Source organism: Nelumbo lutea, chromosome 3 (assembly GCF_056320005.1).
Source record: "Nelumbo lutea isolate HS-2025 chromosome 3, American lotus-T2T, whole genome shotgun sequence".
NCBI lineage: Eukaryota > Viridiplantae > Streptophyta > Magnoliopsida > Proteales > Nelumbonaceae > Nelumbo > Nelumbo lutea.
Window position 1 is genome coordinate 114,778,785 of NC_142686.1, and position 24,239 is coordinate 114,803,023.

The 24,239-nt window shown below is 35.2% G+C and overlaps 2 protein-coding genes across 2 annotated transcripts; one reads left to right on the plus strand and one right to left on the minus strand.

Annotated features, from left to right (window-relative positions):
- The first annotated feature begins 387 nt into the window (after positions 1-387).
- On the plus strand, positions 388-10,096 carry NFU1 (NFU domain protein 1). The gene is made up of 3 exons (XM_088978127.1): positions 388-881; positions 9,411-9,547; positions 9,654-10,096. The coding sequence occupies exons 1-3, from the start codon at positions 545-547 to the stop codon at positions 9,840-9,842; spliced, it is 663 nt and encodes a 220-aa protein (XP_088834253.1). The 5' UTR covers positions 388-544; the 3' UTR covers positions 9,843-10,096.
- Positions 10,097-10,683: 587 nt separating this feature from the next.
- Positions 10,684-13,677, minus strand: LOC148867799 (insulin-induced protein). Its single transcript, XM_088978126.1, has 6 exons — positions 13,355-13,677; positions 12,789-13,259; positions 12,541-12,665; positions 11,470-11,658; positions 11,298-11,349; positions 10,684-11,209 (listed from the first exon to the last, which is right to left on the minus strand). Exons 2-6 carry the CDS (start codon positions 13,056-13,058, stop codon positions 11,096-11,098), a joined length of 750 nt encoding a protein of 249 aa, XP_088834252.1. The 5' UTR covers positions 13,059-13,259; positions 13,355-13,677; the 3' UTR covers positions 10,684-11,095.
- Between the last annotated feature and the right edge of the window lie 10,562 nt (positions 13,678-24,239).

Consider the following 24,239-nt stretch of genomic DNA (forward strand, 5'->3'; position numbering starts at 1 on the left):
GGATATGACTATTTATAGGAATTGAAAATAATTTAATTGCCCAAAATACCCTAAAAAACTAGCCATTTTTTAGTTATTGAGAGAGGTATTTTGGTTATTGTAAATTTATTTATCAATTTACCTAAAATGTCTCCCTAAACTATGTTGGGGTGCATTTGTATCATTTTTTCTTCCCCATAACCAAAATACATAAATACCCCCTTATATAGCTGTTTATAGCTGTTGGGAAGGTATTTTTGTAAAAAAAAAAATCCAAAAAAGCTGAAACAGCTAGTTCTTGGGCGGGCCAAGCGTGGCTCGCTATGGGCCCGCAACGGGCCGTGCCGGCCCGTGGGCCGAAACCCGATTTACACCTATAAACCGGACTGCTCTCCGAGTCTCCGTCTCAAGCTCTCAAAGCCAAACTGTCATCTCCCCATCACATATAGAACGAAACGCTGAAATTTTATAAATTGCCAAATTTACCCCTGTATCTTATATAATTCCGTCAAGTCTGTATGCAATTGCAGCGGATACGGGTTCCACTGGTCTGGGAAGAAGGAAAATGGCGGCGTCTCTAACTGCTGGGTTGGCAAAAAATCCTTGTTTTCTCCGTAGGCAGATCCTTAAATCCCCTTTCTATCCGCCATTAGGTTATGTTCGAGGACCTAGAGTAGTTTTCATAAGACGGGTATTCTTCAGTTATGCCATCAAGGCCTCTAAGGCTCCCGAAACAAAAGCAACTGGTTCTTCTCCTGGCTTGTATTCCACCCAGACATTTGAACTCACAGCACAGAACGTGGACTTGGTTCTCGAGGATGTTCGGCCTTACCTAATTTCCGATGGAGGCAACGTTGACGTCGTCTCCGTCGTAGATGGAGTCATCTCTTTAAAGCTTCAAGGTCTGTTCCCTCTTCTTTGGACTCCTGACGTGCTGATGAAATGTTGAGCCTGACTATTTAAATAGGTTTCTCATGAATCAGACCGAGAATATGAATTAACGGCATGTAGTATTTTGCTGTTTTGGTTTGAGAATTACTCTTTTCTGGTTTACTTGCGTATAATTTTATTTGGGTTCCTGAATTTTGGTTTTATAGGTATTTAGTAGCTAAGAAGGTTTAACTCTGACTGAAGATTGTTTTGGTCTTGGAAATTTCGATGGAAAGAACAGATATAGGACATTGATAAAAAGAAACTATAGATATGGGAAGCTTGTATTGTTTGATTTGGACCACTGCGAGGCAATTGAAGCTTATGCTAAAGATAGAAGGATTGGGCCCCAAATTGTGGCTTTTCTCTATTTATTGATATGATTAAGTATTTGTCTTAATGGAAATGGAAAACTTTGGGATTTGCATCAGATAATTTCTGATCACCCATTGAATAGCTTTAGATTCGAAGCCATCTTTTCCCTCCTTCCCACCCACTCCCCCAAAAGAAAAAAAAATGAAAACAAAAGTAAAGGAAAAAAATGTTATTGCTTTGGTTACAATATTCCCTGAAATTTTTCATGAGGTGAACTGCAGAGAAAGTGAAGGAAATACGCTAATTAGGAAGCAAAACAAATGCCAATAGGCCCCATAATGAGAAAACCAGATGATATAATTGAGCAAGCTAGCAAATTTATGAGCTAATGTCTGAACTAATGATACTAAACCTGATTATCTTACAAGTTGTGGACAAAATGAATTATGAGTTGTAATGTAATATGCCCTAATAAGTTAGACAATCAACGAATGTTATTTCAGAAGGGAGGTTATCTGAGAGCATGCAGCAGCAAGTGTCTCACTAAACAAGGTGACCTCTGAAATGAAAGCAAGGAAGTAGAAGATATTTATGGACCCTACTTCTTGAAGACATGAATGAATAGGAGGCCTAGGTTCTATTTCTGGGTTGGGTAGGTAGTGAAATACATAGGATAGGCAAGGAGAAAATGTGCTGTGATGCTGCCATCTATCTTTACCATTTTCCTGAGGCATTAGAAATCTAGACTAGCTTTAGGGAATAAGTTAGTAGATTTCATTTGCAAGGAATGAATAGATGTTCCTGAGCAAGGAAGCAAAAGAAAGTTCTGCACATGATTCATGGTTAAAAAAAGCTACCAATCAGACTGTCAGACAATACATGTCATTTGCATGTTGATCAGCAGAAATAAGTAAGTTTGTGGATGGAACATTATGGGAGAAAAGGATATCCATGATCCACCTAGTGTTTGTATAACATATTGACAGTATGAAAGGAGTTTCCACCTAGTTGTCTAGGTATACAAAGCTACGAACCTAGTGAAAACTTTTGTTTTTATTTTGAAAATCCTTTTATGCATCCTAAGACAAAGAACAAAGTAGACTATACTTGTTCATATCCAAATTCTAGGTATCCAGTGTTCAAGATACAAGGTTGGAAGAGGTCAGAAATCCAACCACACCTAGCTAAACTGGTATTACTTGCACCATAATACATTTATAAGATCCATCAATTGTTCAGAATTCAGAAAAGAAGATAAAAAAACCAAGATGACAAGCCAACTGCATAAAACCAAAGTAAACTAAATATCAACACAATTCCTAATCATAGAAAAAGAAAAGTAAACATGCAGCTGAGGAGACAGAAGCTTGCACATTTTTCTTACTATAACATGGTGCAGAAAAAGACAAAATTTGACATCACCATAAACATCAAGACCATACAGAAATTAATAATACTTATTCATACACAAATATAAGTAAATTTGAATTAATAAGGATAAAGCTTGCTAAAGCTGAGTTAATAAGCAAAGAAATGGACTGAAAGTGAGCATTATGTGGATCAAATGGAACTATATTAAACCATACAATGGACAAATTGAAAGAAAACTTAATGTTAACCTAAAAGAACCATGCATAGGAGACCAATCAAAACAAATCTCGGGCTGTACTTCTCAAGTGAAGTGAAGACTGATTCTCTTGACCAACTGGAAGAAAAATCTTTTCTTTTATTCCTCAAAACATCAAAATGGTCTTATCAGAAGATTGTGTGCCTCTTTAGAGTTTAGACAATAGAGATGAATGTTTGGAGGGGTTCAAGTTTCCAACCTTTCATTTGTTGATTGTGTTGAGTGGGTTGATTTATGTTGGGCCGATTTATGTTTAGTTTGTTTTCCTTTAAATTAAGAAGTTGTTGGGCCTTGGGCCCATTAGTCTTTTATTTTTAAAAGAATTGTAAGTACTTAGTTGAGTTGCCGCCCTACTAGGGGCATCTTTGTAATATCCCATATTTAAGTTAATTATAAATAGAATGAGGGGCTGGCGGATAGGGTTATGCATCACTATCCTAATCGACCTTCTTCTCCTTTTCTTCCCTTTCCTCTGTCTATTGCCGAAACCCCCAACTTTCTCCTCTTCCTTTAACAAGAAGCTTGACCGAATCAGCACATAAAGCTTTCTACTTGGTATCAGAGCAGGTTGAAGGTTCTTGAAGAGATTCACTCCTGCAGCCCTAGATCGGCCGACTGCATGGAGATTTAAGAGGTTGATTGAAGCTCTCAGGTAAGCCCAGTTTTTGGATTTTCTTGATGGATCCGTATGCCCTGTAACTGGTCTAGGGTTTCTCATTAGAATAAGGAAAAACTAGAGAAAGGGGAAGAGTCTAGATTTTGTTGGACTCTTCAATTTTGACCTAGGTAGTGGCGCCCTAATTTTTTAGGGTTCCTCTGGGTTTTTTTGTAAGGGGCGATACAAGTTTCATGTGGTTTGGAGGCTTCTAGAGAGGGCGGTTGCTTTTTCTCTCTCTTCTCTCATCCCACCGAAAAGGAATCTTTTGTGGGAAGAAAGTCCAGGACACCAAAGGAGTGTCGTTGGTTCCAGAAGGTATTCTGTTTGTTCTTGCTACATTTTTTGGTTGTTTCATGTACCTCTTTTGAGACACATGGAGGGACACAGAGTTGAATATAAGCCCGGGAATGAAATGGGACCGGTGAAAGGAGGTGCTGGAGACCCCTTCGGAGCTGGGACCATTACTACAGTTAGGTTGGATGGTACAAACTACTTGAAATGGTCCCAATTTGCAAAGATGGCCATTGGGGCTCGTGGAAAATTGGGGTATATTACTGGTGAAGAGGTGAAACCCGAAACTAGCAACTCCCAATGAGTGTAGGAAAATTATATGGTAAGTGCTGTAAAATCTAAACAGAATGACAATGAAAACAAAAAGGAAGAAAAAATGGACTTGGTCTGTGATTACACTAAGAAGCCTAAGCATACAAGAGACACTTGTTGGAAGCTTCACCCACATCTTGTGCCGACCAGATTGAAGAATAAGAAAGGAAATGTGCACATGGCAGTTACCGGTGATACTTTGCCCCCCCTATTGCAGCTGCTTTAGAGTCCGTTGTAGCTGCTATAGTAAGGGTCGAGCTTGAGAGGTTTGGGTTACTTCTGAATTAGAGGGATACAACTAGTTCCAGTTTAGCCGCAAGCGGACAACAAGGTACAAGTAGCACAGGTGGAGCCCAGTCTACCTCCTTTGCCCACGTAGGTAGTTCACATGTCATTGCAAACTATGTTTCTGCTTTAGGTAAGGAGAGATCTCCTTGGATTATAGACTCTGGAGCCTCAGAGCATATGACTCATTGCTCCACTATTTTCTCTTCTTATCAGCTCTGTTCTGGCAGAGATAGGTGATGAACTTACAATTTATCTATAATTTTTGAGGACTTTAGCATGGATTTTTATGCCGGTTTTATTAATTTTTGCCTTAATTTAGCTTAATGCTAAGAATAGGTTCAGGGATAATCAATCCAAGAAAAGGAAGGAAAAAGGCAAGAAAAGAAGGTTCAAAAAGACCAATTTCAGTCCAGCCCGGTCGTGGAAGCAAGAGAGAGCACTTCGGCCCCAAAAGAGCAAGTGAATTCCTTGAGAAAACCCAAGAAAATAAAGCCTAGCTATGAGGAGAATTCGGCCCAGCAAGAAAGGCCCATTTTTAGCCCAAATAACAGCCTAGAGTGTAGCCCACATGAGCTCAAAAGCAAGCTAAGTTGTAGCCCAAATAGCAGCCCAAAGGGAGCTAGGGGCGGCAACTTCTAGGAGTTTCTTGAAGAGAAGGAGGGAGCACTCTAGAAGGTTCATGAGGGGTGTAATACACCCCATTCTAGAGGCTTCAAGAAGGGGCAAGAGCCCCCTTGAAAAACTATAAAAGGAGGCCTCTAGGAGGGGAGAAAATTGTTCAATTGCTTGAGAGGAAGGCTCTCCCACTCTTAGAGGTTCGGCCACCTTGAGAGAAGAGAAGAGAAGAAGGCTAGGCGCAAGGAAGAAGAAGAAGAAGGGCTGAAGGAAGTTCAAGACAAGCAAGCTAGAAGAAGAAGGTGAGTTCGAATTGAGGGATTGTGATTCAAAGATTTTTTGTAATAAATCATTTGTAGTTTCATTCTCTTTTGATTTGAATTCAGTTTCTTAGTTATATGTTCTTTCTTCTTTCTCCTTGTTTCCATTCTTCCTTGATGTATTTCAGCTTGTAAAATTTCAGTTCAGCAATCTAATTCTTTTTGATTCATTCAAATGGTCATGCATTGTACTTGAAGTTTCTTGAATAAGGGTGTGATTGCAGATCAATTCGGCCAACTAACCTTCAAAACTCAGATCTGAATTCTCAGATCTGAGATTGCAAGATCTGAATTGCTTGAAAGAGAATTCAGATCTGCAAATTTCAGATTGGGCGAATTAATCTACAGCTTGGAATTCCTAGAGTGCTTGAGAGAGACTCTAGGAATTCAGATCTACTATTCAAGAACTGAATTGAGTGCAAGGTTAGAGATAACTTGCACAATTCAATTGGTGATCAATTCAGATTTGAATTGATGCCTTAGAAGTGTTTGAAGAAATGCATGCATGGGGATTAGATTCTTGCTAGAGATAGAAGAACCGTCACTCATGCATAGGATGAACATGCGCTTGAGAGAGGCTGTTCATGACCTTGGGGTTTCACCAAACCAAGGCTCAATCATGATTCATTCGAATGATCCAAATTGATAGATTGCTGAATTCTGAGATTGACATTTACTCCTTACTCTTCTAACCTGAATTGAAGGCAATTGGGCCAATGATTTAGATAGATTTTAATTTAGGATTTCTTAGCTTTCATTAGAGTTTTGATTTATTTATTGATCAGATAAGAAGTGCTCAATTTAGTATTGGTAATTGTTTCCTAAATCCTCGTGGGAACGATACTTCACTCACTACTTTATTACTTGAACGGCTAATGCACTTGCTAGTGTCACAATGAGCCACACATCAATAGGGTCTCCACAACTGATGGATCCCATGTTCCTTTGCTGGGAAGGGATCTGTCAAGATCAATGATTCTATTTGCTTACCCTCTGTCTTTTATGTTCCTAGATTGAGCACTAATTTGTTATCTATTAGTAGTTTGACTAAGAATCTGAATTACTCAGTAATTTTTTCTCCTGGATGCTGTATTTTGCAAGATCTGGATTCAAAGAGGACAATTGGGAGTGGTCGTGAAGTGAATGTAATCTACCTCCTGGATGCTCTCCCTCTTCACTAAAGCCATCATGTTTGTAGAGATAGTGAGTCAAGATTTGTGGGTCAGATTATGCTTTGGCACAACCGTCTGGGTCATTTATCCTTTTCTTCTTTGAGTTGTTTGTTCCCAAAACTGTTTGAGTCTGTGAATCTGTCAAGTTTGAAGTGTGAGGGTTGTGAACTTGGAAAGCATTGTAGACACCCTTTTAAACCTAGTAATAAAAGATGTTCTTCTCCCTTTAATGTTATTCATTCGGATGTGTGGGGCCCTTATCATGTTCCCTCTATAGGCGGCTATCTCTATTTTCTCCTGTTTGTGGATGACCGAACTAAGCACATTGAAGTAGATAGACATTTTATCAGAGAAAGGGAAACTTCAGGAGAGGTTTGTCTTCCATACATTTCTTTTGATCTGCAGCTTGTTGATGTTCTCACAAAAGGTGTTGCGAAGAATAACCTGGAACATGATCTACGCAAGTTGGGAATGTGTGACATCTATTCCCAACTTGAGGGGGAGTGTTGAGTGGGTTGATTTATGTTGGGCTTATTTATGTTTAGTTTGTTTTCCTTTAAATTAAGAAGTTGTTGGGCTTTGGGCCCATTAGTCTTTTATTTTTAAAAGAATTGTAAGTACTTAGTTGAGTTGCTGCCCTACTAGGGGCATCTTTATAATATCCCATATATAAGTTAATTATAAATAGAATGAGGGGCTGGCGGGTAGGGTTATGCATCCACTATCCTAGTCGACCTTCTTCTCCTTTTCTTTCCTTTCCTCTGTCTATTGCTGAAACCCCCAACTTTCTCATCTTCCTTTCACAAGAAACTTGGCCGAATCAGCACATAAAGCTTTCTACTGATTGAACCATTCAGATTGATGAGGGTAAGGCTTTTGCTCTAAAAAATGACTATAATCATATAGTTGCCGTTGTGCAAAACCCAGAAATACATATTCGAATGGCACCCAAAAATGAAAGAAAAAAATAGAGATAGAGAAGCAAACAAAGAGGACACACACTTACATTTGTAAAAGAAGACAAATTTACGTGGTTAGGCTTTTATAGCCTACGTCCATGGGCAAAGGAGGAGCAGAAATCCACTATGTAGTATGTAATGGAGAGGAATACAGAGCTGTGCACTCACACCTCACTCACAGAAAACCCTAAACCCCAAATGCACCCAAAGTCTCCCTGTTTTCTCACAAGACAAAGTATACAAGAGAGAAAACCCCTGAAATACATAACCTTTCGTATTCGGTTCGGACCCATAATCTGAATATGGATCGGGTCCATACCACCATGGGGCTCCGCCCTCGCACCCCCAATGGTGATTTGTGGCAAGCCCTACGTTTCCCTCACAAACCACTATGAAATTTTGCCTTTGGGTTTTTCTCAACTTAATTCAGAGTGGGTTCATGAAGCAGGTCGCAACAAAGAATTCAAGGCACAAACCATAACAGTTGCTAATTCCTTTTTAATGACTTGCATTTTGTTTTATATAAATTTAATATTAATGGTTCCAAATAAGATTGAAAGATCACTATGCTTAGTTTCAGTTGGTGAAGTCCTTTTTTTTTAAACTACAATACATGTTAATTTGGCTTTTTATATGATAACAAGATCAAGGAGGTTATTTGTTGATGCTAAAGCTTGTCTCTAGCATCTAAACCATCCAAACATGTGAATTGACAAACCAAAAGCACAGTTTAAGGCACATTTGAATGGCTGAAATGTTATAAATGATGGTCCCAAGAAATAGCTTAGCATTTTCTTGCTTGTATGTCTGACTGAACAAAAATAAGGAATTTGCTGATGAAATCTACCAACCAAACTAGTCATTGTTTCCACCTAGAGATTCATTAAGAGATTGTTGAATGTAGAAAAAGACAAGAAAGTCTCAGAACCCCCATTTAATGAGCATAAATTGCAGATGCTTAAGAGAAAAATCTCTTAATCTCATAGTGAGTTTAAAGGCATCTAACTGGATTTCATGTGTTCTCAAAACACACACACACACACACACACTCGGTGCATTGGCCCAGGCAGGATTAAGAGATCAAGGAACTCATGTGAAATCTTGTCCTAACCTAACACACACACATTGGCCCAGGCAGGATTCAGAGATCAAAGGAACTCATGTCAGATCTTGTCCTAACCTTAGTGGGTTTTGCCTTTCTTTCAAGAAGATAAAGGAGTGTTTCACTGTTTTGAGTTAGAGCTGCTGGTGTTTTTACCCTGGTTCAGTGTTTTAGCCTTCCTAGAATCCTAGTCTTTGTTTTTTTTTTTGTGGCTCTTGTAGTTTGTTTTCTTGGCGGTTGTACTTGAACCCTGTAGTCTTCTTTCCGGGGCTATGGTCTCTTTTAATGGAAAGTATATTTCTTTCTTTAAAAAAAAAAGCATGGTGATTGTACATATCATCATTCATACAATAAATCAATGTCGGTGATAATAATAGCCATTAGGGTGACTCGTGGTCATGTAAATATATAATCGTTTAAGTGGGAGAGGGAGTTATAGACTTGCAGTCGAGGAGGGAAATTTGCATGGTGCAACAATGATTGTTAGGGAAAATGAGGATTTGTTTAAAAAAGGTGTTTTAGATAACATCAAATTCAGAAAACGCTAGGAGTAGAGCTTCTATATGAACTATACCTTGTATTATAATTTATAGTTCTAACATATCTAAATGATATAGTACTTAAAAAAGTAATATCATGCCGTCCCTTTTAACCAATGAAATTATTTTGTACTTCATAAGCCTATTCTGCTTATACTTTATCATTAATAAATTCCGAATTGTGTTGCTGGTCAAATATATATCCTGATCAATTGATTTTATAATTCAGCACATGGATATCTATTTTATTTCCAGAAATCTACTGTACTTCAACCTAGCTGAATGTATAGTTTGGGTATACAGGAGCATGTGGAAATTGTCCTAGCTCCACAACCACCATGAAAATGGGAATTGAACGAGTATTGAAGGAGAAATTTGGAGATGCAATTACGGATATTCGCCAAGTCTTTGATGACCAACCAAGCGAGACAACTGCTGAGGTCAATTCTTGACTCATCTTAGCTGATAAAGTTAAACAAAAACAATACCACATAAGTTGGATTTTAATTAATAAAAACAAAACTAAGGAATGATTTGCAATTGCAGGCGGTGAATAGTCATCTTGATATACTAAGACCAGCCATAAAAAACTATGGCGGGAGTGTGGAAGTGTTATCTGTTGAGGGAAGGAATTGCCTCGTGAAGTATGTTGGCCCTGAGTCAATTGGATCAGGAATCAAGGCAGCTATTAGAGAGAAGTTCCCAGATATCACAGATGTTGTGTTTAAGAGCTAGATTGCCGTCAACCAAGTAGTTAGGGAGTTGAGCTCTCACAAAATGACAGATATGTTGTCATCAGGTGAGAGAGCACTCTGTATTACACAAGGTTAAGCTTAAGCATACAGTGTCAAACAGATTTATCAAGTATGCAAGTGCATATATGTATACATTCCTTGATGATTTATGCAGGCCTTTCAATGCTACTGATACATAAAATTGAGCTTTAGCCCCATTACACATTAATGAAATTACAAAGTTGTTAAGCATCAGGTTCTGGTGCAAGGGCCCTGATCTGCTTCTTTTCGACTAACAAGTGATAAAGGAAGAACTGTACTGCTGCGCTCAATACCATGTTAGTTTTCTATAATTTAATTTGAGTATCTTTCTGAATTCTGACATTTCCCCAAAATATGTGAAACATAAGTTGTTCTTGTTTTAAACATAAATATCTTGATAATATCAATCCTTTGTTGCTTCAGAAAAACCAATTGTGTACATAGATTTTGTCCTCTGATGAAAGCTGATGTATTCAACAAATAAATGCCCTCATCACGATAGAAGGGTAGGAGCTCTCCTCCCCACCTTGCTGTTTTAATGCTGCACATGTAGGCAGGTATCAACCTGCCAGAAAATGTTGAAACGATCTTAGCAGTTGATAAAAGATGGAGGGGAAGAAAGATCTTGGCCATCTAATACCCCACCTTTAGACAGCCAAAGACGGCCCAGAAAGGAGGAATGAATCACCCTGTCTGTTTTTAGTACCACATGGTCTCGGTATCATCAGTGGAAGCTAAAATTTCTTCTTGGATCCCAATTTCCAACTTCTTGCTATTGACATTCCAACTCAAAAAAGTAGTGGGATATCAAAGTCCAAAAAGAAATCGTATATTCGTTCTATCAGTTTCAATCAAAATATGTAATTCAGATATTGTAAAAAGAATTAACATTAATCAGCCCTCAGAAACAACATATAATTTATTTCAGATCTGCACATTTCTCCTCTCCTCATAACATCTCCAAAAGCAGCAAATTTCTCTCTGTTGTATGCTGGTGTTTAATGCAGTGCAGTTGCTCGTCTTTAATCCTCACCAAAAGTGGTTTTAACATGTTACGATTTAATTGCAACAATGGATTTTGACTGGTCGGAATCCACTTATTTCCTGGTTTGAGAACCTAAGACGGAACATGGGTGCCCCCGAGAAACCCCGTTTCAGTTTGTTGACTTGGTTAAGTTGTGCTCACTCAAACCGAAGCTCCCAAATTGGTTGTTACATGTTCACTTTTTCATCATCTGCAGTAATGGTCGACTTCAGCCAGCGCGACAAATTTGTCAAGAATGGTGTGTAAACGAAGTAGCAGGTGCTTGTCCAACTTACTAAACCCTGCATGAAGCAAAAGAGTTCATTTCAACCATCAAGAGATTGGCATGTTGGGCTTCTCAGCAAGCCAGTCAACAGTAAAACTCATTACCTGCCCAAAGACTTCAATGTTTGCATGGGGGTAATACCAAAGGTGAAACAGCCTGAATATAAGAGAGAGAGAGATTAAGTAAAACCAATCCAATTGGACTGTTTTTACCTGATAAATTGATGATTCATCCATGATTCCATGTAAGTAGTAATAAGAAAAGGAGGCTCATTACTTGATGATGGGAATTTCAGCCAAGGGGCAACCAAGACCAATGATGCACGCCAAGGTGAATCCCAACCATGTGCCATCTAGGAAAAACCATATGAATTCAGCCACTGCAAATAGTGTGTAAGCTTCGATGTTATCTGGTACTCCAGCTTTGTACATTTCGGCACTCAATTCAATGAATAGCGCCAATGCCCTTGGTTGAAAGAAAGAGAATTAAAATGTTAGAGCTGCTGCAGACATGTGAATTTTTTAAGTTAAATAAGTGGCTTGATTTATATGGTGACCTCCAAAGTTAATATGTGCTTCCCTAATTGGCTTTCATGTTTTTTAAAGTATTATATTCTTTATACTTTTTGCTTTCATGTTTTTTAAAGTATAAAAAATCCCAAACACAAGTAGTTGGCTTTTTATACTCCATGCTTTTGGCAAAGTAGTGATTTCGTTTTCATGCCAATGGGTGGTCACACTACCCTCAATAAAACTCCCGACCCTACCTCTGATCACTATTGTTAGAGTCGGACTGCCGTCATTAGTCTCAAACCACGAAATCATCGGAAACCGTCACTAGAAGTACAAACGGACATGATTTTGTCAAACAAAAAATGGTACTTCTGTTTTAGAAAGCTTACTTTTCAATTTTTTTTACCCAAACAGTTTTCAAAGCAAAAATATTTTACGTACTTTATACTTTGTTATTTTTTAAAGTAGGAATATATCCAAACAGTACCTACATTAACACTTAGAAGCACAAGAATCCAGCCAATATTCATCAAATTTGACTCTTAATCAGAAGTTACTCGTGTTATCGAGCATAATTAATCAAAAAGAGTTCATCCCCTTATATTTTCTTTATTATAAAATTCTATTTTCTATAATTTATCTCCATATTTTATATTAATCAATACAAGACAACACCATGCATCTTCTTTATTACAAAATTCCATTTTCTATAATTTATCTCATGCCTATTACCTGTGTATGATGATTTGTGTTTTATTGTAATCAATCATATAATGTAATAATGTTTACTTGGGTGATGATAAAATCGTTCTTCTATCAATAGAGAGAGACTCACATTAGTGAAACTGCTGTTTTGTCCAAGCTTCCAGGTGGAACCTTGGATTTGTGAGAGATCCTTTCATCTATGTAGAGTTGTAGCAAACCTACCGTGCAATAGAACGCCCCAAGAAAGCTAGGAACCTACAGCAACACAAGACGATAATTACTGTAATTTAGGGCTCATTAGGAGGACCAGAAAAAAGGAAACAAAGAGATGCCATTCAGAAGAGGAAAGAAAATAGTAATACAGTTTTCAATACATACCCAGATGTTTGTATGAAGTGGTCCGATGTCAACTGATCCATTTTGATATATTTGAAGCTCAACCCTTGAATGAATTCCATCAAGCAGAGGACCAAGGACGAAACCCGACCCAAAAAGAGAGAGAGAAATGGATGCTAAACCACGCCTGGAGCTGCTTTTGCTCTCCTTTCTTAACCTGCAAACTGCTTTAGACAGAAACCCACTAGGTTTTGAACGACGGAGAGGAGTAAGAGGGAAATAAGGGGAAGCCAATGAAGTGTGGATTCGCATATCTGAAAACTGATAATTTTAACCAGATACATTCGACGTGAGATAGAAAGAGTTATATTAGAATCAGTGGAGGGAAATCAACTCATCTGGATTTACATAATTTTCCGCTCGCAATTTCAATCTCGAAAAGTTCAAATGCATTTGCCTGGGAGGTTGTTTTCGGGTTACATAATTAATGGTGGATCCAAAAGACTCTGATTTCTGAGCCATAAAAGAAACAACAGGCATCACTCCAGAGCCACTAACTTATGTGGAACGAAATTGAAAATAGGGGTGAGCAAATGGATGGGTTTTACCTGGAATCTAATGGAACCGATCTCAATCGGCCTTCAACCAATTCTATCTAATTTTTTAAAGAGTAGGGTCATTCTTGGAACTGACCTCCACCACACCGGTTCTAGGGTCTTTGGATTTACCCTAAACGAACCAACCTTAGTTGGTCCTGATGGGACCTACCTTGGAATCAAATTTGCCTTGAAATAAACCCCAATTACTTTTGGAGATATAAAGATTTGAAGCAAAGCACTCATGGTTACAAAAGCCATGATCTCACTTGACCATTGAATTACTTGAGGGTCAGCTTGATTGTTGGAAAAATTGGGCTGAGAAATGATGGAATGAGAAAGGTTGGGATGAGAAGAGGAAAATTTATTTTCTCAATTAGTTATAATGTGTTTGTTTGCTAAGAATTTTTTTGTGAGAAAATCCACCTTCCAGTGTTTGTTTTACAAAAAAAAAAAAAATATATAAGAAAAATCATGTTCAATTATAAATATGCATGTAATTTACTTTTATGATGACATGGCATGAATATGACAACTTGCATCCCCTAAATGTATGACACATGCACTTAAACTTTCCATGTGGCATGGTAGTATTATTAAACTTGCTCATTCAAAAATTTTATTGAGCAAGAAATGCTTCATTATTTGGACTTTCTCATTCATCATAGAATTTGTTCAAAGGTCTACTCATCCATAAACAACTTGTGCATTCATTCATAAAAAAAAAACTACTAGGAACTAAAATTGCTCCAATATTTGGACCTATTTATACATCAAAGAAGTTGCATTCAATAGCCTATTTCATCCAAAAGGTCATACATGAATTTGCCTTTAATTTGTAATTAGTTCATCAATGCCGATAGTTTAACCTATTCATTTCATATAGTCATAATTATCCATATACCACTAAATCCATTGAGGTAAAATATAACAATTCATTCCACCTAATACAAGTAGATTGACCATCACAAAAAAGGACAACCATCAAATAACCAATGCATCCCAAAAAATATACAAAATGGATGCAAAGGCTCAACCACCAAAGCAAGTTTTTGTCATATATAATTAGTACCTAATTTGTTAATAAAGTGAGTTTTAATAGTTTAAGTCTTTCATTCATCCCTTCAATATGGAGGCCCTAACTTCATTTGAAGCCACGCCTTCCTCAGATGTGGCTCCATTCCGTAAAAAAAGAAAACTTTAATCATTAAAGTTTTTTTTTTTTTTTTTTTTTTTTTTTTTTTTTTTTTTTACTTCAGATAGAAATAGCATCGTCTAGAGCCAGAGCGGAAGTGGAAGCTTCTTCACCTGGGAGGAAAAATGGCTCTATTTGTATCCTAAACTGGATGAGAGGGAGAAACTTTCAAGATTCTCGTAAATCTCTCCTGAAGGCTGAAACTCAAAAAAAAAAAAAAAGTAAATCAATTAAACCAATTTCATTCTTCAACACTTCACTTCTTAGAAAAATGAGAGAAAAAGGGTGAGTAATGAAAGAAAGAAAACCTATTGGATTTGAAGTTTCAAACCTCACACTCTCAGTAATCTACACAAATGTGGTTAAAATGTCAGATATGGACATGGATTCATGCTTGTGGAGAGTGGGGTTTCATTTCAGCAAAACCTTTGCCAGAGACAACGAAGAAAATGGCTGAGCTTCTAACCACTGAGGGGAAAAACATGGGGTTAGGGAAGAAGGAATCATGGACCGAAAATAAAAACAACAAAAAAGTGTAGAACAGGATCACTAGAGAGAGATATTCATGGATCTTGTGTTACCTTTTAGAGAGATGGTCGGAGATTGTTGATTTCTTGCTTTGACAAAGCCCAACAAATTTTCTTAGCTTTTCCCCTTTCCCACCAGGGCCACATTGTTTTGGTGTGATCCCGCTCACTTCATTTTGGGATCCCACTTCCCTCTCTTTTCTCATCCCAAAACACTGCATACAAACATACAAACATGGGAAAGGAATAATCATTCAGGAATATTCCCTTGTCTCATCCCTTTCTTAGTAAACAAATAGATCATAAGTGATTTGATAATTTGTTTTCATTTTAATATTTGAATGTATACAATAAGTAATGTAAAAGATAATATTTATAAAATTTAAATTTAAATTATAAGTTTTAAACAATATAATGATAATCTATATATTAAATTACTCAATTTAACCAATAAAAATAATATAAGTTTTAAACTATATATTATATTTATTGAATATCAAGTTTTTAAAGAACATGTTTCTTTAGAAGGGGATAATGAAGAAAGAAGAGATACCACGAGTAAACATTGGAACCGATTCTAAAACCAACCTTCATAGGATAAATTTTGGTTCTAAAAACTTGAAACCAACCCCTATAGAGTAGGTTCCAGGTTCTACCATTGAACCGAACCGACCCATGCTTGCCCCTAATTGAAATCACCAATATTTTCAGATGAAATTTCAGTAATTCCGCACATGAATTTCACCCAAAATTCATGAAATATGCATGCAATAATATACACAAATTTATAGTTTGTGAATATAATTTCAATTTTCAATGATCTGTTAAAAGACAATTCACTTGTTATTGCTGGTTAGTAGCAACTAGCAAGTGATACACAACAGCGCATGCAGCATATCTTGAGTGAACTCGACTAACAATTGGTTGTTGCTCAGTTGGTAAGTTCTCTTGCTAATTATAGTGGAGACTGGGGTAATTGATGTCAATACCAATGTTTTAAGAATTGAACCAGAGGCTGAACTGTTTTTGCCTTTAAGTCACGGGTTATCTGTTTGGGTCAGACCATGCCATGTCAACTAACACGTATATATAGATATGTATAAATATGAATTTTATCAATAAATAATGTATAATTATATTTTATATGTAATATATTTTTTATTTTATATTTAAAACAATTAAAAAACATAAAATTCAGTTTTTATTTTTTATTTATAAAAAATATTCAAAATTATAATTTGAGTAAAAAAGTTTTTTTTTTTTCTTTTGTAAAAAAAGTGGGACAAGACACCTATAAACACATGGATCTTGAAAATTTACCCAAAATAAGAAAAATAAACAAGTTTAGTGAAACGTTATAGCTTTCCAAAATTTGCATACACATTTAACATGCAACCCATGACCTAATCACCAGTTTTGATTTGACACCTCTTTCAGCTCGTTATTAGATTTTCTTTTAAGCATCTGTTGCAAGTAATTGCAGATTTTGATAATTTGACAAATGTTTTAAGTTGGATTGCTGTAGCTTTTTTATCAAATTTGGTCTGTTCGCAATTCCATAATTTTTCAACCATAGCTCTCCTTCAATTTCTTAGGTGCTAAAGTAATTAGAAAGCTAGCTGTGTTCAGAACTGCGTATTATAGTCAGTAATGATCATCTTTCTTCTCTGGATGACAGGCAGATAGTTAATCAGCAACCTTCTTATCCTGCTTTTGATCCTTTTTGATGTTGTTCTCAAGTGTGATGGAGGAGTTTCTCAAGGAGAAGTTACTTGTGGTTTTTGTGTATATTATACTAACAAATCGTTTATCTGTGCAGCAGGTGCCAAGCTTTCTTTGAAAGGGATCAAGTTTAATGGCAGAACTTTTCGCTATTTACTCTGCCTTATCTTTTTCTAAGGAACATGGTTGGAAGGCTGTTTTTTAATTCTCTCGGATGCGAAGACCATGGTGGATTTTCTGTATGCAGGCTCTCCTCTTGCTGGGTGTGGACAAGATCGATCAAATCTTTAATTTCAGTATTTTCGGTTGTAAAGTTGAGTTTTATTCCTGTAACTTTTAATAGGGCTGCCCATTTGTTGGCACAACTTTTTAAGAATTTGGATGTTAATTTCTTAGAATGGAACACTCCTTCTTCCTGTATTAAACCTTTTGTGGTTAGTTTCTGTCAATCAAGTAAATTACTAATCAAAGAAAAAATAAAAAGGGAAGTTTTGTATGACTGGACTGACCAAGCAATCTTTTTACGGCCAAATCAAAGTATGTTTTCTGCCCTGGATAGCGGAAACAGAATAGCCTATTGCCATGAATCTTTTATAAATAGAAATCGTACTCATCCTTGTTTTTTTTTATCATTTACCGTTGTGTAAGTTAGAATCAATGTTTTCAAATCGTTATTGATTTGGATGGTCAGACCGTTTGGGTTAGAAATCTTTTAGATAATCAGTTCCATTTTATTTCAAATCCAGTTTTCGGTCAAAAGTCTTTAAATTGGTCAATAACCCATTGACCCAGGTAATTAAACCATCAATTCGTTTAATAGTTTTGGTCGTTTTTTATTTTAATTATTTATCAGAACAAATCATTCATTTAAATCAGATTATTAAATCATTAACCCAAAAACCGATGGTTAAAACGATTTTACTTTTAAATCAGTTTTTAAAACATTGATTAGAATAGTACTGTAAATGGATGCAAATGAATTCAGTTAATTATGAGTTTATCTGAATCCAATCCGCAAAAATCCGATATGTAAAACATGGATTATTAATTTGGGTTTGATTAATTTACATATCACTAAGTCTATATAAAGTAATAAACATACTGCAGTTACATAATGAGATTGGATTGGATGGGATGCTAACAAATCAAATAATTTGATCCGATTATAATAGGACCATATTTTTCGGATTTAATTCGATCCAATTATGCTAAACGGATATCAATCAAATTGATTAACTGAATTCGAAATCATAAAAACAATAAACGGATACCCATTTTGCATCCCTAAATTCAAACCATAAAAAGAATAAAAGAGAAGAAGGGTCGGTCACATTGTTATAACCGAGAAAGAAGGATGAGATGATGACGACGACTCTGTCTCTGGGTGTAGCAACAGCAGCAGACAAATTAACAACAGTGATGGGGTACTCCTTTTGATGGAAGAAAAGTGAGTCCAATCGAACCGAAGCTCGAGTCATGATTGAAACCGCAGAAAAAAAAACAAACCCCTCTCAGATCTACTTGATTGTCTACAAAGAGAATATAACAGGTAGAAGCGTGGAGATCCATTTCCTGCTGACATTCACCAGAACCAGAAGAATCAATCTGTTGATTCTTGCAACCATCCCATTTTCTTAGCAATATGGATTTTCTCTCTCTCTCCTTTCCCGTGGAACTGTTTGAGAGAGTGACAGTACGAGGGACTGAAATGAAAATAGAAATATAGACTATACATAGAATCACAGAATTAAAAAAAAAGGATTCAAATTCAAGTGTAAACAAAAGAATTGGACTGTTGAAGGATCTTCAGGTTATTAAAATAAATGATGGATGATGAAATATGATAATAATGAATACATCAGTAATGAATGGTGAAAAAGATGGTTTGGTGAATGGTGATGATATTGGTAGATATCCCTACATTTTTTATGTCTACCATTGATTAGACTCATCATTGAATCCCTGCTCTTCAACTAGGAAAATTGAGCAAAATGACCCAACAGTTGAAATGGTCACTTCCAATATGGAACTGCAGGTTCTCTGTGCATCCTGCCACCCTTTAAACCCCTTATAAAAATAATAAGGGTAATGGAGATTGGAAAGTTATACTTCTTTTGGTCACCCCATTGATATTTTTCATATTCTATTCTTTTCTTTTTGTCTTGTCTGATTCTTAATTCAGATCCAGACAAGGAAAACATATTAAATCCATATATAACAGAAAGTGGAAAGAGGGGAGTGAGGGGTCACCTCACTACAAAAGACCTCCCATTGACCCATTCTCTCAGTTCTCACACATGTGGTTGGTTACTTTAAATTAGATCATAAAAATATAAAATCCAAAATAAAAATAAAAAAAGTCTCCAATTTTAATTATTTCTAAGAAAATCCACTCATTGCTCAAATAAAAAACCTTTTTAGATATTAATAGTTTCTAATAAATACAGTTTAAATAAGAAATTATTTGAGAGGCTTGTTGAGATTGAAATGAAAAACAATCTTCCAGAGTCTAATGCTACGGTCAGAAATCACATTCAATCTTGCATAGTGACCCTAATAATAAGATATTTATGGTTTTATCCCTCACACAAACATATTCTCTTTGTATAAATTCTAATAAAAAAGGCTTTTAATGTTTGGTAAGATAGACAGAATGGATAGTCCATAATAAATTGAATGATTAATTTATGGTATGATATAAAATGGTATAATATTTATTCTTCTTCTTATAATAATAATAATAATAATAATAATAATAATAATAATAATAATAATAATAATAATAATAATAATAATAATGATGATGATGATGGTGAATAGTAATTAATAAATTAATAATTTATATTTTATTACCATTACAATTAATTTTTGTTAATTAAAAATCTAAGTTGCCTTGGTTGTTCCTTCCATGGTATTCTTTTTGCCCATTGGTTTTACTTATTGTTATCATGTTATCAGCCCATGCAAAATATCATAAATGATTTGACTTTTGACCCAAAAATGATTTGGGGCACATCATATCAAGAAAATTTTAATTTGATATGAGCACCACAGATGATTTAATTTGGGCACACTAATTTAATTTGATATGGGTACATACAACTGATTTAATTGGATATGGATACATCATATATAGGCGACTAAATTTGATAACCACACGATAGTTGATTTAATTTGATATGGGCACATCATAACTAATTTAATTCCATATGAGCATACAAGAGTAGTACTTCAAACAATGCCCTCATAGCAATGCATTGTTTTCTTATAAAACATTGAATTTGACAATGCTCAAGACCACACTTATTTGGTGTTTCAAACAATGTCCTCTTGTTTAGTACAATTTTTCAAGAAAAAATATTATTTTAAACCACACCTTAGAAATCAAGAAAGTGTAGTATGGAGTATTGTCAAATTCAATGTTTTATAAGAAAACGGTGCATTATTACCAGTGATGCAACGATGTAACATCATCTTGGGTATTGGATAATATAAATCAATGTTGAAAACATTACTACCAGTATTGGTACCAAACAAAACAAGTGTATTTTCTCAAAAAACGCCTATGTGACAGCACCGATCCAAACAAAAAAACGATATTTATAACTCCACATGCATAACACCATTTTTATAAGAAAATGGTGCACTATTCCCAGCACAGATGCCCAACACCTACTTAGGTGGCGTTAGGAAGAATATTCTATCTTGTGGATGGACCGTTTCAGTCCATACCATGGGATGAATAGAAAAATCGGTTTGGTGTGGATGGGACTGGTCCACAATATATCGTGGACCGGACCCGTCTACAGTTAAATATCTCGTCAAAACTTTTTTATCGTGGTTGATTTCGGTCCCCGGGTATTATACAATTTTTTATCGATAATATGTATCACATGTATCATTTTTACCCTATAGCATTTCACTTGCATTTTATCGTTGAACACCGAAGCTCTCCTGCCCCTATGCTCTGCAAGGATGAAGACGATTCTCCTCCACCGATTTGCTCCATCAACCGGTCTGCCATCTCCCTCTTTCCCCTTCTCTCTCTCTTTCTCTCTCTTTCTCCTTCTCTCTCATGTTTTTTACTTTCAACTTTAGTTAATAAATAGAACATTCATCTGGGCATTCTTCTCCACCGATGAATGTTCTCTCAAGCTGCAGCTTGAACTATCACTTCTCTGTTGAAGTTCTCCTTTCGGATTTGTGGGCTTTTTTTTTCTTTCAATTGAATGTGTTCTGTTTCGTTAATTCCATTCTCTTAAACCTCCATTGTTGCAAGAGCTAAAACCCTGGAACAGAACACTTTTCAGTGATTACTATTTGAATGTGTTTTCTCCTCGACCATTTACACCCATTGTTTGAACCTACATGTTAAGAAAATGTTAATCTCATCAGAACAAATAAAGAACCAAAAGATATAACAACACAAAATGGGTGTAAAGAAATTGAGCAAGGCAACAGACAGTACAAATGTGCAGAAGAAGATAGAAAGTCCCCATTTTGCCGCCAACCTGAGAAGATACAAGAGCAACTGAACCATTTTATATTAATGTTTAAAGCACAAGAATAAAATCATCATGGTAAAAGTAAGAAAACATAATAGAATTATTAACTGGTATAGTTAAGATAAGCCACAACATTTATAGATACTAAGAGGAAATCAACAAATCACTTGTGTAAATAGCTCAATTGCACAAATTATATCATGCCTAAAGGCCTATTGAGTTGAAGTGTTTCTGAACCATATATTGGAAAAAGTTTTGTGCATTTAGATTGTTTTGTTTATTTCTCTTTGTTTTTGGTAATGTTGCACTGTGTAAGAAGCTTAAACAAATAACAAAAAATGATCGTATTCTAAGCCTGCACAAAGTACCCATTAGGCCAGAAATCCATGCATAAGCTACAAATACGAGTAATCCCAAAGGTAAAAGGCTCATTGTCTGGTGGTACATACTTAAAATTTATACCATATTATTAATGCTTTAATCTGTTAAAGACTTATAGTTGAGTGGCACATTATTGGTTTGAACAAGAAAATTCAATGCTTCTTTGGCAATAGTTTGAATTTAAAGAAATTCCAATATTTTTTAGCAAAAAAGGAACCCAAAATTTATGGTAAGAACGACTTTTCTCTTTTGTCAGTGCACTTCATGATCTCTATCAAAGAGTTAAAGAACCAATGGACCAATATTTTGTTGTTAAGCTTGTCTCATAATATTGGTTTTGTTATTTCTATTTAAATACTAGTTGTAATGTAGGTGGTTTTTTTCACCAACTAGTACGGGATCCAATGGATTATTAGTTTGTATAAACAGTTTAATGTTATGCTTATCTTGCAATAATTTGATATTTTGTTTGTTTAAATATTATTTTTTAGTATTTTATCAATAAAATAATAATTTTAATTTTTTAAATGATTTTATTACCATTTTTTTGAAATTAATATTTTTTTAGTTAAAACTTAATTGCCAATGCCTTTTTTTTTCAATTTATTTATCATATAAATTGTAAAAACTAGAGATTTATGATCAACTATGTAGATTGCTTCATAAGTTGTATATGAGATATATGAAATCAAAAAGTTTCACACCACACCTACTTACTTTATATAAACCGTATATGAAATTGATCAGTCCACACAGTCTATTCACAATTCAAAACAACTATGGATTGTGGTGTGGTGTCGATTGGTCCCTACTAGGGGCGGAGCCAGGAGTGGCGGAGGGGAGCCATGCCCCTCCCCTCCTATGCCTTCAAAATTCCCTTTAAATCTATTTAAGTTCCACTTGTATTTTAGCCCCTTTAATCATGTTTTTTAGCTTTCGGCCCTCCTCAATAAAATATTCTAACTCCGCCCCTAGTCCCTGCTAAAATGTAGTATAAACTAGTCCACACCCACCAATTTCTCATCCACACTACAAAATACCCTTTTAATTTGATACACCATACCATTGATTTAATTTGATATTGGCCACACTAAGGTTGATTTAATTTGATATGGCACACCATGGCTGATTTAATTTGATATGGCCACACCATATTTTGCATCCTATTGCATGCATGAGGTATTAGGTATTGATGAAAAGGGATAGAGACTTTTTTGTATAGGTATATCAAAATTTGTATTGACTAACCTAAAATGTTGCAATTAGAAGTGACAATGGTACCAAACACAACCATATTAGTTGGGGTAGGGGTGTAAAGGGATGAAAACTTTATTGTATGGGTAGATCAAAATTTGATTGGTTGATATTGGAAATTGAATAGGATCTCTCTCTCATAGATATATATATATATATATATATATATAGAATGTGGTTTACAATCAGATATTAAATAGTATAAAGAAGCTAAATCTAATATGATTTAAAGTATTATTTATTATTAATAATATGAAAAAATGATATCAATATATATTGTAATTTATGAAAAATGAATTAAAAATTATACTTGTAATAGAAGGAAATTAGAACAGAAACGTAAACATTTCATGTTATGGGACCGAAAACCATTATTTTGTCTTTCAAAAACAAATAAAAGAAGGGAAAAGTCTTTCATTTTGCATGATGTATTAGGTGTTGCTAAGGCAATGTCTGGTTGCAGTGCAATTTTATTTGCATAGTACAAAGGCACGGGAGTGCAAATGAAAAAAAAAATGTAAAATCTCATTCAATTTTATTTTAGGTTTTATTTTATTCTGCTTCATATCTTAATTTATTTCATTTATACTACAATCAAACAAAATAAATTAAAGTTTAAAACAAAAATAAATTAAAATTTACATTCAAATCATTTGCACTATCATAATTTTAAGTCAATATAAATTTATTTGCATTGCAATCAAATACAGCCTAAAGTGAACCTATCAGCTGGTTCAGTTGGTCAAATATACTTATCAACCCACCTTCAATTTCAGCCATTCGAGAGATAACAACCTCCTTGATTGTATTGTTTAATTGCATCATATTTTGCCCACTTTATCGAAAGTCCAATTTTGTATCCTAGCTTGTCGTTTTATAGTAGAAGCCCTTCGTTTCAGATAATGCTTCGTTGATTTTTTTTTTTCCTTAATCAATGCTTCGTTGAATTGAGTTTCATAAAAGTGAAACAGACATCTAAAATACAGTCCAAAATTATGACGAAGCGGCACAACAGTCAATAGAGTTAAAGATATCACTCTACAGATGTAAAAATGATTGTTCCCTCTCATCTAATTTATACTAATAATGATTTGTACGGATATTCTAAATAATAATAATTGATAGAAATAATATATTTAAAATTTTTTATAAAATTTATGTATTTTTTAGTTTTTATATATATTTTTTGTTTTTCATTATTAATTGGATGTAGATTATAAAATTTGGATTTGATTACATAATCATCTCATATTAGGCTATAAAGTTTTGGGCATAGTTTTCAAAACCGGATTAGATCAGAAAAACTGGAAAAT